The sequence below is a fragment of the Stegodyphus dumicola genome, chromosome 3 (assembly GCF_044657685.1).
Source record: "Stegodyphus dumicola isolate Sdum_Otavi_A_Nest chromosome 3, ASM4465768v1".
Lineage (NCBI taxonomy): Eukaryota > Metazoa > Arthropoda > Arachnida > Araneae > Eresidae > Stegodyphus > Stegodyphus dumicola.
The window spans coordinates 260,962,477-260,979,788 of record NC_140770.1 but is presented as its reverse complement, the minus strand read 5'-3'; the positions used below and the strand labels follow the sequence as shown (position 1 = coordinate 260,979,788).

Sequence of the window (17,312 nt, the reverse complement as noted above, 5' to 3'; positions counted from 1 at the left end):
ATAACGTATGTGTCTTTTTACTTCACTGTACGAAGTAAAGAAAATAATGTAATCGAAAAAAATTCCTGGTATAATATTTCAACGAAAATATCCATTCTGACTACTATCGAACGCAATTTAGTGATGTGCTTGCATGACATCTGTACGTACGGACAGAATAAAGAACTCATTTTCCCAAACGAATTATAAAGCTGATTTCAAAAGGATTCAGAAGAGACTTTTTTCGTGGGGTCTGTACATACAAATGTATGTACGTATCTCGCATAACTCAAAAACGAGCTACCTCAGAACATCGGAATTTTGTATATAGGAATGCTATAGCATGTAGTTGTGAACCTCTCGTTTTGGTTGCCAAAACCAAATGCGATACCAAAAGTATATATATTTACTAAAGAAATATTGATTATATTATCCCCTAATATAAATTTAGTACAATTATCAAAAAAGAGTGAACCCATGTGTAGGAAGTTTAATTCCGAAATTTGTGTTTTAAAGTAACTTGAATGTAAATTATTAAAAATGTTTTAAGGGGACTTGAATTAAAAATCCACTCTGTTACTCTCCACTCTGTCACTTAAATCCACTCTGTTACTCTGCTCAGTAGGCGGCTCAGTTTTTTTAATTCTTATAATTTGGTAAATTATGCAATTTTTGCTTTAAAACGTTTGAATTATGTTGTTCTTATCTTCCCGTTAAGGCTTTTATGCCTTTATTAATCTGCATGCAATATTTGTGGAATAATCAACAATTTAAAAGTTGTTTCAATGCAGTTAAGCCTAATTTTTCTTACCATGGGAGCCGTATTTGTTTACATTTGAAACTTAGCAGATCAGTCAATTATGTCTTCCTGCACCTTCAGTGTCTTTTTGCCGAGTGGGACCGAAAGGGAACTTTTAGTTCTGTGCACCAAAATAATCTGCCCGAATTCTTTGTTTTTGCGTAGAAACGGCCTTTTTAATTGTTTTAACTGTGTTCGGAGTTTTAAGTTTTTCTATATCTTTAAATTTTTATTGAAAATATTTTGAGTTTTCATGTATTTTTGCCTTGTTGCGAACTGAGAACTGAATTAATTGAATGAGAAATCTACCTCTATTGAAATTCGAAGAAATAAGTTTAAATGAAGTGCAGCAAAATATGCGCATAATTTATTATTTCGCACAAAAAGACGTGGTGTATACAACAGATATTTTCGTAATTGAAAATCCGATTTTTGTTTTGAAGGTACCATCTTGTTTTTGAAAAAAAATCAATAAATTTTATGAAATTTTGCACTAGCATGTTTTCTATTGCGCTATAAAATAATAGTATTTCATTTTGACATGCATGACTGTAATTAAATAATGGAACTATGCGCTATTTAACTGCTTTTCGTTGAAGGGTAAATTTCATTTTATCGAACATCTATCTTTTGCGGAAGAATTATTATTAGAGTATGTGTCCATGTGACGTTTGTCAACATAAATGACAACTAAGCATTATCGCTTGTGTAGAAGTTTTAATCGAATTTATGATATTTATTTATCGGCACTAGTGCTGATTTGAATAATTGTGGTAAGGGGCTTGAATAGCTGATTTCTTTGAATATATAGGAAAAAATGTCAGATACGCAATCTTTGTTTCATGCATTCATATTTCATTCATGAATGTTTTTCAACATTTCTTATTCTCGCTATTTCTCATAAAAATATCACTTAGCATATTCATTAACCACTCTTTACTATGAAAGCCACTTGGTACTACGAAAGCTACTATTACCAGTTGTAAAAACCAATAACTATGCGATATCTTCTGCTTAAAGGACATGAACTCTCGGGGCAGATCTCTTATTGTCCCTGCTGCTCTGGATTGATGACTGTGTGGGACATACAACTTCTTACCTATGTTAGACATCAGGCGTCCCCGCCTTCCGTCACCAGTCACCACCACCAGCATATTCAATAAAGACAAAATACACGGATTGTCCAGAAAATAATGGGAATTACATAACTATATAAAATGCTTATTAATTATAATGAAATTTCATGTTTTTATCTTAAAAGAGGCTTTCTATTGCTGCTCTTAATGACAGTGAAAGACGTCTTAGGCGAAGTTAAAATGCCTCATTGTAGCTGTGTGGATGTTACCAACTTCCTAAAATGATCTCATTTGCTGGGAGTGTTGCGCTTAGGACATCCCGCGTAAGCAAGTCAAGACCGTTTGTTAGACGGGAAAACATTGGGATTATTTTCGGGCCGTCGATTTTTCCGGATGGCCCGGACTGCTCTTTACCATCGAGAGACAGACTTGTATCGTTGAGAAGCAAGTGGTCGTTGTTTATCTACTACGAAGTTTTTAAATAAATAAAATTCAATGATTATTTTCCTCATGTGCTCTACCATACGTAATTATAATTTTGAATCGTACATGTACAATCATTAGATTCTAATACTACCCAAGTAGCACGGCAGCGTAGTAACGACGTTGCAAACTCATAACGGATGTCTTGCAAAAACGTTGCAATATGTCGTCTTTAAGATACGCAAATGTCCGCGAAATTCCACTGTTTAGCAACTGTTGCAAAAACGTCTTTATTACGTCTTTGCAGATGAGGTTTTTATCGCACAGACATCGTTATTACGTCCTTCTTAGGTTATATTTCGGTTGTGAAAGAATCGTACGACGAAGTCTAAATGTTTACAGAATTTGACCTTTTCTCAACAGTTGTGAAAATATCGTTATTATGTACTGTGTTACATATTGATTTATGCAGAAAAATAAGCTTATAATTAATATATTTTTCTCCTTTTTTAAATTTTGTATTCCTTGTATTTTTCTAAAGTTTAAATATTTTATCATTTCCTGAAAACCAGAAGAAAATACAGTTTTTTCCTTTTAGAATAATTATGTATAATTAATAACAGTGTTAATTATTTTCATTAATTTAAACTATATTTTTAAATAACTTAAATTCCAAGTTATGATTATTTAGGATTTCATTATTTTTTTTCTTAATCCTTTAGTATGTAAGTGAGAGTAATTATGAAAGTGGTTAGTAGGTTTTAAGTAAATAAAACTCAATCAGACATAAATAAAAATAAAGATATATATGTCGGTAAAAAAGAGCGTTTCTGATTATAACAGCATTATCGCATTTATTTCTATTAAATCTCGGAGACATTGAAAATTGCCCCTGTCATGATAAATTAGGAAGCAATTCTTAAGGGAACATAATCAGTAGTTTACCTGAACTCAAGTATAAATTTATTCGCGTTTTATGGTAAAAAGTATAACCATTAACTTTTATATCTGCAAGATACGCAAGTGAAACATTGTATAAAGTAGTTAATAAATGTTATCAAAAATATACCTAAATCTTACAACCAAAAAAAAAAAAACTTCCCATTTCCTATATAAAATGAAATAATAACCTAACAAACAACATACATGACAGCACTATTTAAGGAAAAAACCATAAACTAGCGGTGTTTGAAAGTACAAATAGCAGAAGGAAGGTAACAAAACTAAAATTTCCAATGAATAAAAAAATTATTTGTGTTTTTTAAATAGTAAGCAATTAAAGTTGCACTATTTATGGATTGCAGTATTTACTAGTAATGCTGATGTTCCTTAGCACCATTTTTTTGGATCATATGTTAATGTATTTACTTACTTTTAGTTTCTACATTTTAGAATAGTGGTAGATTACAATGATTATTTCATACACTTTTTATAATACTGTACAGAAATAATTTAAGTAATATAGTATACGATAGTAAGCTAAGTACGTTAAAGTAAACTCTTGGTTAAATAGCACACGATGAAACGTTTTGTTTCTATTTATTATGAATTTCTTTGCTAACACAAGCACATAAAAAGTAAGCGAAGAAAATAGAATATACTTAAATTTAATAAAAAATAAAACCTAATTTCCAACATTTATTTATTGAGATAATAAATATACATAACGTCAATAGAATATACTTAAATTTAATAAAAAATAAAACCTAATTTCCAACATTCATTTATTGGGAGAATCTAATAAACATACATAACGGTAATATTTAAAAAAACGCGTACACAGTGTTTGGATGAATAGATGCTAAACGAAAATTATTAAAATTGCAATTTGCAATCAATAAAAAATATTTAGTGTTTTTTAATATTACACAATTAAATATCACATAATTATAGATGACAATATTTCATAGTAATGCTAAGGCTTTCTTAACATTTTTCTTTCGATCATACATTTCATACACCTTTAAAATGATTAATCTTTCCTGCATACTATAGAATGTGTAGAATGAAATGAAATTATTAATTTTAATGTATTGGTTCTTGTTATTACATATATCTAATTTACCTTCAGCAGTTATATTAAGGGGACGGTGGACTTTAAAATAGCTAAACATCAACCAAAATATTGAATTTGATTTTTTATTCTCGTAATATTCCATATACGTAACTACATCGTATGCAAAAAACCGAATTCAAATATTCTAATTTTTAAAGAAGTTACAAGCATTTAAAGTGTATAAACAATGTAAACTTTTACCCTTAAATTTTGGAGAAAATGTATAAATATATTTCAACAGTTATAATTCATATATTTTGGAAAAAATGTAAAAAATGTATTTCAACAGTTATAATTTATATATTTGACCAAAAGAAATGTTTATTTCTAAAAAAAAGGCTAGAAATGTCAGGATTGACAAGTATTGATGAATTTAACTTGGTTATGTAAATGTTATACGCGTAGAGCATGGGGAAACTCGTTTTCTCTATTCGTTGCAAAAAAGCGGGATCAACGTCGCTTGAACCAAAGCAAAAAGATAAGTTTACCTGCTTGGAAAAAAAAAACAGAAATAGTAAAAAATATTGTAAAGCATTAAAAGATAAGGTAAATGTGACAAATGAAGATAAAATATATGGTGCGGGGGAATTTTAAATGATTCATTGGGTATAATGCATAAATTGTTTCTCCCTATAACTTTGAATCACATACCAATTTGAGATATGTTTATATTTGCCATATTTAATATTATGAGATTAAAAATAGTTAAATGATACGAAAATGTTATTTAGTGTTTACAAGTTATATTTAAAATTAATTTGCTGTTTTTCATGACCATGTATTAAAAGTAAGTTTGAAGAAAAACTTTAAATTCGGTTTTCACAAAACAAAATTTTTGGCAGTTCCTATGTCTTGAAAATGCTCCATGCGACTCAGTTTTAGTTCAAAATGAATGATAGTTGGAAGAAATTATCTTGTTATATGTTACAGTAAAACGTGTATGCATTTTTGGATAGGAGGTTATTAAGAATTTTAAACTTGTGATAATGTTTAACAAAAGGTGATATTTTTCCGAAAATTGGGTTTAAGTTAACAAAATTCTTTTTTAAAAATTTTTGATTCATCATATTCAATAATGGATACACAAAATCTTTTGGTAAGTCTTTATAATTATCTTAAAGGAAAAATTAGGAAGAAATATTGAAAATTAGAGCGCAAGGAGCATTTTTAATCTTTAATTAAAATAATTAATTATTTGTTTTAAAATTTTTTAATTTAAAGTAAATTAAAATTTTGAACATATATTTTATAAACTGATGTTATAATATGTATATGTGTAAAATTCCTTGTAGAAAACACAAAAAATTAGAAAACTAATTTTTAAAGTCCACCGTCTCCTTAAGTACTGCCACCAATCCAATTTTTTTTTTTTTTTTTTTTTTTTTTGTGTATTTTGAAACTAACGAACACACCAGAATAATATGAATTGCTTCTCCATTGATTGCATTTTCAGCAAAACCAGAAAATGCCTTACCGTTGTATGTTACTTTTGATTTTATATGAATTACTTCTGAGATTATAAGGTATTTCTCCCACTTCCCTAGCATGCCTTCGTGGTGTAACGGTAGCATGCTCGGCCGGTATTCCAGAGGCCCGTGATTCGGTTCCCGGCGAAGGCGTTTGCCATTTTTTATCTTGTCTGCTTGCTTCAAATATACCTAATGTCTCTACAAGTGGCGCCCGAACTAAAATGGTTGTGGATGATGATTCTCCGCACTCAGGATTTGGCGACTAGGTCGCCTAAATCCCTAGTCGCCCTTTAAAAAGGGGAGTATATAAGGTATTTCTCCCACTTTCCTAGCGTGCTTTCGTGGTGTAACGGTAGCACGCTGGGATGGTATTCCAGAGGTCCGAGGCTCGATTTCCGGTGAAGTCGATTGCTATTTTTCATCTTTTCTGCTTCCAATGAACCTAATGACTCGACAAGATTACCTTTCAATATGTACATAATAATCGCTTAATATGCATGATATACGATATAGCACTTAGGACATTATAACCGAAGCACAATCCACCATATAACTTTTTATTCACAGGCAACACATAAAACACCAAAAGAGAACACTATATTCACGATTACCATTGTAGCTCGTTGCATTCAATATTTTTTAAATGATGTATCCAAACTTTTGGTGTCTTCTTGTAGAGCAGATATTCGCAATTATATGAGTCCTTGCTTGATTTAATTTCAAACATGCAGTCAGTCTTTTCAAACGCCTTACAGATGGCATCTTTACCAAATTACTTAAAAGAACTGCTAGAATCTGAATTAATTGCGTAGTTCCTTGTATGAATTTGGCAGCTAGCCAAAGCGCGCAAATCTCGAGATGTTCGTTTATATTAAACATCCAGTAAATAATGTACAAATCTGCTTCTCCTGATTGTCGATGAGTTTTCCTTCATATATATTAGACAGCCGAGAATTCGTCTTTACTTCCAAAATAAGAAATAAAGTCATATTTCAGTAGTGAAATAACTGCTAGCATATGATTTGCATTGATTTCGGAAATATGATTTTTTAAAGTATATAAAATGCATAACTTAATAACTTACTTTATAGATTAGTTTCATTTTTAAATATTTTGCTATAATATTCATTTTTAAATATTTTGCTATTTATAAAAAATAGTTTGAGTATTAATTATTTTATAAAAATTTTAAACAATTATTTAGCAAGTACTAATTAAATTTAATAAATCTAAAGTATTTATATTAAATTTACATTTCATTAGATGAATCTACCTTAGATTAATATATTTAGATGAAATAAAGTAATGAAATATTGCAAAGTAAATCTTATGCGGACTTCAGATTCTTGAAAGGGCAGATTTAGTCTCTTTTCATTCTAAAAGTAATGCTGATGAACTAAAAAAACTAAAATGCTAAAGCGACCACGTCTGAAAGCTGTCATATCATGACGTTTCAGCGACGTCGACAAATTGCCAAGATTCAACGGCAAATATTTTACGTCTTCGCAACGTTGTAAAGAGGTTGTAAAAGTTACCATAACCACTTTGCAACCTCCTCGGACTAGTTTGCAACGTCGTGCACTACTTGCGTATTTTATAGTCATGCGTTGTTTCTACTTAAACAGCAATACATACGGATATAAATTTTTATTATTTTTTACACTCATTGCATGCACAATTTCTGTTTTTTATTGACAAGAGAACTGAACTAAGCATATCAGTACTTTTGATCATGTATCAGCAATATGAGCCAGTTTCTGTTTATTAAGACTTTCATAAAGGTATCACGATGAATTAATTTGAATAATGGAGATGACTGACTATATCTTACAGATCTATTGGCTTTGCGCCGAATCTCTTATACAACAAGAAAAGAATTAAACATGAAGTTAGATACTTTTCCTTTCTTCAAGATTTTCTATGTACAACCTTACCACAATTCCATATCAAACGTAAACGAAGTATCGAGACTTCATAATCGATTACAAAGTGCAAAGTGTATCATCAGTTCGCTATCGATGGTAAAAGAATAGTCTGAGCCATCTGAAAATGCGATGACCTTACTTTCGGAACCAAACCATTCCTCATAAGATATGAGTGATCTGATTTCCTCATGGGTAATGAAGAGTAATGGTGAGTGACTCACTGTTATAGGAAAACAACCATACGTTTATAATTGCACCAAAAACCACGCAAAAAAAAAAAAAAAAAAATGTAAACTTTCGACTACGTGTACAAAGCTACAGAATCAGAAATTTTGAGCTTCTTGCAAAAACGTTTTGCGTAATATTTCTTGAAATAAATTAATACTTTTACCAGAGACAACAGTCAATGCCTACTGTGCATTATGTTTACTTATAGATTGTAACTCTTAAGGGATGAGAAGAGTGGCATTTATTTACGTTAATCGCGTTTGTCTCACGTCCGATAAGAGATGCTTTACAGCCAGTACAGCATTTATTTTCATATTGTATCCTGAATTACATTTCTACACCAGCGTAGTATATTTCCTTTTCGCAATAGGAGAGCCCACCCAGCATCTTGTACATTTTTGCATTAGCTTTTGTTTTTAATCAGAAATATGTTGAATGTTTGAGACTGTTGTTCAAAAACTTTACATGGAGCCATTCTGTTGTTTGAGAGCTTGGTATGTAGTGCTTCAGTGTACTTTGCTCGATACATATCGGTGCTCATAAAATTATATTAAATCAAAAATCCATACAATAGCAAATTTCTGATAATCAATAAAAACTATTAATGCACGAAATAGTTTTTCTGAACAATAATAACGTTGCATAAAATCAATGTCCATATCAATGTAACACAAATCTTGATCATTTCTGTGTTGTAAAAAATTTACTCTTAGGAATCTGCAAAACTTTTGCTGCTATTACAGTAGCGAAAGTTTTAGTGCTTTTGTTACACTAATGATTCAGTATTAATGCATTGTAAACAAAACAGTATTAAGCGTAGTAAACTTTATTGATTTTTTAATGCAAAAAATAAAAATTGTTAGAATTCCTCTAAAATAATTTTAACCTATATTAGAAAAGATAGGTATTATAATCAATTAAGAATTTCTACAGTTGATAAAATTACAAAACCTTGTGTGTCAAAGGCGATTATTATTGTGTCATGAAATGATAAAAATAAAACTAATGTTGCTACGAATATGTATTTTTAATTAATTTAAGTTATTAAACTATAACTAAAGCCGCACAGGAGGTGCACGCAGTTGCTACGTAACACACAATAGTTTTTTTACCATTATAAGGGAGTAAACAATTAGTAAAACGATGAAGATTTTATAAATACAGCAAAGAATAAACCTCTTGCAATTTATGATAATACGCTTGCAACGTAACTCATATTATTATAGTCAGTACAAAGCTAGGATACAAGCAAAATAATATGCAAACTACTGCGCGAAGTGTAACATGTTGTGGATTTGCTTATGAAAACTGATTACGAGTGTGCATTGCAGGGTTGTCATGAATGCTAGAACCGGTGTATTATTGTGCATGATGATTAATTCAAAAAAGGTAATTTGAAAACGCATGTGCGAAGATAATTAATATATTTATTGCTAAAAGAGATAGTGCAGGAACTTTTTCGTACACTTGTAGAATTTCGATCAGTATGTTATTTAACAATTTGAGTTTTATAATCTTTATTTCATGCATTAAAACGTAGATAACATAATTAACTTTAATCACAGGTGAAGATGCGACTAAAGCTATTTTAGCAGGAGCTTCGGCTATTTTAGTTTCAAATCATGGCGGAAGGCAGGTGGATGGAGACCCTGCAACCGTAAGTTTGATCTTAAATAACCTTCCATTTATAGTAGTACGTTTTAAACTTTAGTGTACAAGTTCAAATATGCAGTTGAAAATTGGGCTTGTAATTGATTTTTTATGAATTTATTTTTCTCTCTCAGTTGATATATATACATTATTATCAATATAATCTTGAATTTTCGCTTGCTGTTACACTTGCTAATTAATCCCTGGCTTCTAACTCTTAGCTTAAAATGGTTGAGAGACTGAGGGCATGTTTAAATTAAATAAAAATAAGAACGTTGGAAAGAATTTGACTAGCCCTTCGAGCGTTAGGGTTTAGACCTAAAGTTTTAAAGTTCCTCAAAATGTCATAAATAAATGGTATTTTCTTGATTAAAAATAAAAAACGACTCTCTCACTTTTTATCTTTATTCCTTCTCTTCCATCATATATCCCACCCAAAATCGAATACATTAAAAGAACGAAGAAATTTTCATGTGTAATGAATAAGAAAGCCAGCCTTCTATATGGAATTTTATGCTGAGAGAGCTGAGAGGCTTCCAACATATTCGATGTCATCTGAAGCGCAGTCAGTAACTTCTAAATGTGTGAGAATGTGTTCGGAAATATTTAAGTTTAATTAAAAGACCTCAGGTATAACATTTTAAAAAGTTGAATCTATTCAACTTTCCAGTTATCCATTTAGTCACATTGATTTTATTAAAGTAGATTAGATATCTTTGATGACAGCAGAACATATGAAAGGTCATCTGCCTAAGAAAAGCTATAAGTTCATGGAGGATGTTCTGCCGCAGACTTTTTGAGGGAATTTGTTAATATTACCCTCATGCGTTGTGGTTGTTGTGACTTATCTCACTTATCTGAGAAGAACACCATTCAAGTGATACTACCACTTTGCTTAGTTCCGGCACCAATTGTAATGCAGATCATCTCGGGTGGACGGGTCCCCCGGGATGAATTTTATTGAGGATCTCCCCGAGGGGACGAGTCGAGTGTCTCCCAGTTCTATTTCTCTACCACCAACCTCCCGAGTTGATGTTTTGGCTCCTCTCATATTTGAGTGCCCCCATGCCGCACACTCCAGTATTCGAAACCGGGCCTTTTGTTACGGCAGTCAGAGTCATCAATCACTATCTCGGTTGAGTGGCTATCGCCTTCTTGAAAATCATAAATACTCCCCTGCAGCCAGTCCGTTTGCCGCGATTTCAACCTGGATCAAACTACCAGTGCTTAGTACTTTTATGACTCCTTAGCGTACTGATCAAACAAAAGCGATCAATCTGAAGAAAAACATTAGAAGACGCTAAGTATACAAATGTTCTGGAAATATGAATGTTAGAATTAGAGTTTCAAATACACATACATGTGAATTACAATTTCATTGCAATTAATTTCCACTTGACAGCCATTTATAGGCCTACCTAAGAATAAAGCTGCAAGCATATTGTATTTTCCTGGCAGTAAATATCATTACGTATAGTAGAATGAAATAAAATAAAACAAAGGAATATATTCCAGATATTACTGCACTGCATTCAGTTAACACAGGTGAGAGAAGTATTGTATAATTTTTTTAGTGCATACTTATTTAAAAAAAGTATTAGCGGATAGGATCCAGTCTCCGGAAGATTTGGAATTAAAATTTAAAATCAAATAAATTTTTAATGATAAAAACTAAAATTACGAAACATGATTTTTGTATTGCTAAATATATCACTAACTATAAATTGAAAATCTCCCTTAACAAATTTCATAAGTTGTCATTTATAAGATTTGAAGGAAGTTTTTTGCACAAGCCGTGAATTATAAATAAAAGGCTCTGACAGCACAAATTGTAAAAGAGAATTAAAAAATCTCAATTAATAAACACATTTAAAGATTTGTGTGTTAACAAGTATGTGCTTGTTACACTGAATGTTGGAAAATGGAATGTTATATATAATGTTAAAAATTACAAAACTACCTAATACGGCTATTTTATATGAAAACCGTTGATTTTCCTAAAATATAAAGTACTTTATTAGATATATGCTCAATGTGAAACAATATACTCTTGAAAACAATGAAAAAAATGCGTGATAGAAAGCATTTGTTTATATAAATTGCAAAAAGTAATACATCAGGTGGTATTATGAGTAAAAAATTTCAGTTAAAATCATGAATATCATGAATGTATAGCAACGCATATAGAAAATTAAAACATACTGTTATACAAATTAATGCACAGAATTCGTTTTAATCGACATCATACATCACAGAATCGCAGTATAGAAAATAGTATTTATTACTGTAAAATAATTTAAGATTTTAATAATTTGTTTTTGGGGAACATATTTTATAATTCTTAGGAAATAAGCATTTTTTGTTGCAAAATTTATTTCAGAAGTATTTCTTAAACATATTTTAATACTGTAGTAAGTGTAAAATATTTATTTTTATTATTTTTAGTCATTTATTACACATTTGTTTTCTAATTTTATAAGATATTTTCTCCCTCTTTTCTGCATGCCTTCGTGGTGTAACGATAGTATACCCGGCACGTATTCGAGAGGTCCAGGTTCGAGCCCCGGCGAGGGCAATGCTCATTTGTCACATCTCCCGCTTCAAAAATAATCTAATAACTCTACAGTGGCGCCCGAGCTAAAAGGCTGATGGATGACGATTCTCCACCACCAGGATTTGGCGATTGGATCCCCTAACCTCCAGTTGCCCTTTAAAAGTTGGAGTATATAAGGTATTTCTCTCGCTTTCTTAGCATGTCTTCGTGATATAATGGCCAGCACACTCGGCGCGTATTCGAAAGATCCAAGGTTCGAGTCCCGGGGAGAGCATCGCTCATATTTCATATATCCTGCTTCGAAACAACCTAATGTCTCTAGAATTTAGCTGTACGTTATAGAGAGATACGGAAATAAAATAATTGCAGTAAACATTAAAACTCCGTATGCTTTCAATCATGTTAAGGTGATTCTTAATGGCATTCTTTTAATAAGAATACTTATATATTTCTTTCGTTAACATAATTACCACTGTAAAGCGAAGGTATTGCGGAAATGCTATATTGAAGATCTAAAAAAATATGTAAATAATTCAGCTTCAATAAAATCACTCTTCAAGGCCATGTATCTATCCTGTAATTCAGTTCAAAGCACACTTGACTGGTCTATCTGAAAGATAGCTAGCGTGATGGTGTGTGATGTTAATTTTTAAGTCATTAAATATATAGGCTTTGTAGTATAAGCGCATAGTATTTAAGGTTGCGCGTTCAGACGACGGCATAAAGAGCATAAGTGGTTTAAGTCGAGCTGCGTTGGCAGGCAACCAGTCTGTGCCACGTCACAAAATGTGGTTTAGGCACTTATAATAAAGTTCGAAGTTTTCAACTCTATACCGACTTGGGATAAACATCTACCAATCAGAGCGAACGCGGGAAACCTAAATGGGAAAAAAGAGCGGCAAAACATACGCAAATTTAGCTTCTCTAAGTGGGTGGGTCTTAGACATTGTGTCGCAGGTGCGAACGGAATCCCCGCTTTTTATTCCTTCTGACTATGCCTCTGTGACATTTACGTCGCCGTCTGAACGCATCCTAATGGAACCGTAAAGAAAAAAATTCATCCATAATTAAAGATTTTCTTTATTTAAGAAAAAAAAAAGCACAGGGTTGCACATGGTACTAATTTGCACTGAAATAATGAAACAGAAATTATATCCTACGGTTGCAGAATCATTAGGTTTGCCGAAGCAGGGAACATGAAAAATCTGCAAGGCTCTCGCCGGGATTCGAAATGAGGACCTTCGAATTGCTAGCCAGACGTAATTCCATGTGCATCAAGAAGGCATGGAGCAAAGAGGGATATATCCCTCACAGACTCCTTCACGTAAATTGCGACTTTGGAGGTGAAGAACCAATCGCCTAATCGTAATGATGACGAAATATCATCGATTAAATTTTAATACTTCGATCACCTTTGTAAAGTTTGTTCGATCACCTTACCTTTGAAATGCCTTTGCCTGCCAGCCGGATTCCGATCCTCTCGACTGCCAGCCGGATGTGCGTAAAACTGCACCACGAAGGCACGCTGTAAAGAAAGGGAAAATTCCTTACATCCTCCCTCCTCCACTTAAAGAGCGACTCGGAAGGTGAGGAACCAATCGCCAGATCCAGGTGTGATGAATAGTGTCCAATACAGTTTTAATTTAAGCGCCAACTGTTAAGTCATCCAGGAATTTTTTTTCAAGCGAGTTAAAAATCAATCAATAAATAAAAATTTATACACCTCTCCTGACTGAAGTCACAACTGAGGGAACGGTCTCCCATCTGAGACAACCCCATATTAGGCAGGGGGAAGGCCACTGCAGGAAGGCCACAGAACGAATTCCACTCAGTGGGCTGCAGTCGTGAGTGCACAGTTTCCAAAACTTAGCCTTAGCCCAAATTAACTAATTCCACTTAGGAGTTTTGAACGCATTCACTTATGTCTAGAGAACCGGGTCCCACACCGGCTCTTAGCCTCAGACGATATAACTCCAAAAACCTTCCGCTTATTCGGCCGGGCCCGAGGGGTCACCACTCCCTCTTATCGGCTATACGACGGAGGGGTGACCTGAAAACCTGATGGACTGACTGGTCGTTTAAAATGCTTCCGCCAGTACTACACGGGCAGCGCGTCCCATCAGGACGTTAGCTAGCAAACTCGGTGCCGTCCCACACCGTGGTGCCGTACCACATCAAGCTACAGAACCACCTGGTATACGTCTTACGCCATTCCTCCGAGGTCTGACCATATAAATGACCCAACCCCGAGTTCTGGAATCGCCAGGTTCGTGATTTTATACTACCGTGGTAGAGATTGCCTAGGTACAGATCCCAGACAGTAGCTTCACAGAGTTGTCTACGTCGACCCCCGGGGGGGGGAAGCTAGTTAACACAGAAAATAAGCGATATTATCAACATCTTCCGATGTTAGGATGTGCTTTTAATTGCAACACGAAGGCAGGTGAAAATTCCTTACACTTTAAATTTGCCGTTTTGACAAACTGACTTAAAATATAAGATTTTGTGCTCCTTTGCTTTAATTTCTGGGGGATTGATGCTGGAACTAGAACGCTTAGAACTCTTTAGCTTAAAACTGCTTCAGGTATTACTGCAATCTGCATAAACAAAGCAGATTTTTTTTCATGATTTTTATACCTTTAATTATGTTTAAACTTTATGGAATTTTAACAGTAAATTTTTTAATGTGCTCCAGTTAAATTGAAAAATTCTTATGTCTCTTTCCAATTTTTGAAGAGTTTTAATATTATTTTCCTAGACATTTATGCATTTAATTTTAGATTGATGTTCTACCTGGCGTTGTCGAAGCAGTGAATAAACTTGATCCTAGTAAAGAAGTTTATATCGATGGTGGAATTCGTAGTGGCTCCGATGTTTTTAAAGCTTTGGCTAGAGGAGCAAAAGTTGCCTTCGTCGGAAGACCAGTCATATGGGGCCTTACTATTGGAGTAAGTCTATACTGATATGCCTTTCATTTATTAGTTATATAACTAACGCTTAGGTATATAACTATTTAAAAATAACTGTTTTCTCTCGATGTGATTTAACTGGCAGTTCAGAAGTTCAAAAAATATTATTGCTTAAAAAATGTTGTAGCTTATAAAATGAATATAATTCAATATCAAGTAACCTTTTTTGAATAAAACAAGAATATATATATGTAAAATATAAAAAATACGATGGCTTTGCTGTACACGAACAGGCAATCTCTAATTAACTTTCCGCAATTTCAGGATTTTAGAACAGTAATTTCGAGATCATTCTGGCATGTTATGTAACTGCTAGTATAAATACCGAGTACGCGCCATTTGTTAGTCAGACTGCTTACTGCCTTCCTTGCTTTAAGACCCTGTGCTGCTCTGTCCATTCTTCTTCCCTTTGTTAGAATAGTTATGACGTTGAAAGCCTAAATTTAACCTTGCTTTAATTTAAATCATTATTGGATATGTAATCTGGAAAATTTCATCTACAATAAATATGATCTGCCATTTGAATTGAATAGAAATGTTCAATTAAAAGCTAATTCCTTCGATATCATCATTCTGTTGTCTTCTACTTCCCAACGACAACGTCTGGTGTAACCTGATTGTTATTCCTGTCATTCTTGTGCCCATCAATAAAATCATCACATAAATACATATATACAAATTTGAAAGCTTTCAGATTTTATATAATGCCTTAAGGGGCGTTTTTGTAACTTTTTGTGTGTTACCTTTACTTATTAAATATCATTTTCTTCGCACGTAAGCCACGTAAAATTCAATTCAACAGCAAAATCACAAACTAATTAAAAACAGCATATCTTTAGAATTTCCGATAGACAGTCTTGCGCGCTGGAGATAAAAATGCTATTTTCCGTACAGTGTTGCCATTGCTCCCTTTGAAATCGTTGAGATCATTAATCAAAACATTCGTTAAAATTTTACAAAATGTGAAATAATTAATAAATGTGAAGTTTATGAAACAAATTCCAGATTCCAAATTCGGTCTTCCATGCGTCCATGTTCGGGTGGATGATTACGTTATGCAAAATTTGACGTCTCTAGGCACCGTCGTTTTTTCACAATACGAGAAACATACCTACATTCTCGTACATTCTCTTTTGTTTAATTTCTTTGAAAATAATACAGCGCGATAATATTTTGTGAGAACGATTTGAAAAATGATTCAGCCTTTGATAATGATTCAACGCAAAATCCCGTTCGAGACTATTAGCCTTTCTGAGCTAACGCTTCTTAGGGCTAATAAGACTGAAGGTCTATAAATTTGATCACCAGTCACATAATTAGAGAAACGTTAACTGAGAGAATTAACAAAATATTAAGCACGGATTGTTATTAAACGGATTAATTATAAATATAAGCCGCTAATTTAAAAATATAAGCCGCTAATTGTAACCGGCAGTAAATGAGCGGTGAATTTATGAGATTTGAATTTGAGTGTTGCTCAAATTTGAGTGTTATTCAGACTGGAACACTACTAGTATTACAAAAACTAGAACTCATTATTAAATTAATTTGAAAATTTTGGACACGAGCTCTTAAGTATGCATGATCGGAGATGAAATAGCTATATGACTGAGATATTTGCCCATATTTCACAAAGCTTGGAAAACTATGTTAAGTTTCTAAATTTTGAATCATAATTAAGGAAATACGGTGCTTACAGCTGAACTCATGATTTCTGCTTCTTCGTACAAAGCAGTTCGCTAGCCTTGAGTCCCATTGGCCTTATGAACAGTTTTAGATGCATGAAGAGCTGCCTAACCGGTAGGGTGGTTAGCGTCGATCACTGTCATGCCGAAAGGCCCGCGTTCGAATCTTGGAGAAGGCATGGATGTTTGTAAATGCTAGCATTTACAAACATTAAATGCTAGCATTTACAAACAGCATGGTTCCATTCTAAATATGGGGCGAGCCGAAAGTCCTCTCATGCGGTTTGGTGACCCTGGGTCCCTCCCCCCCCGGGGTGTTCTCCATCAAGATTGAGGGCGGAACTGGGCCAAATTGCACTGTCACCTGTTAGGTGTTCAATGCTGTTACCAACGACAGGCGTAATCTTGCGCTCCTTGCCAAGAGGAATTTCGTGGGCTTGTGCTGACTACGTCAGACAAGTGAGCATAAGCAATAACTACAACAACAGCACATGCATGA

The 17,312-nt window shown here is 33.2% G+C and overlaps 1 protein-coding gene across 2 annotated transcripts in view; it reads left to right on the top strand.

Annotated features, from left to right (window-relative positions):
- LOC118196621 (2-Hydroxyacid oxidase 1-like) overlaps positions 1 to 17,312 on the top strand; it is a 67,878-nt gene that overhangs the window by 30,636 nt on the left and 19,930 nt on the right. For both annotated transcript variants that reach the window (XM_035368102.2, XM_035368095.2), the window contains 2 exons: positions 9,521 to 9,612; positions 14,940 to 15,107. In XM_035368102.2, coding sequence (XP_035223993.1) covers positions 9,521 to 9,612; positions 14,940 to 15,107 — 260 coding nt within the window. The remainder of the gene's footprint in view (positions 1 to 9,520; positions 9,613 to 14,939; positions 15,108 to 17,312) is intronic.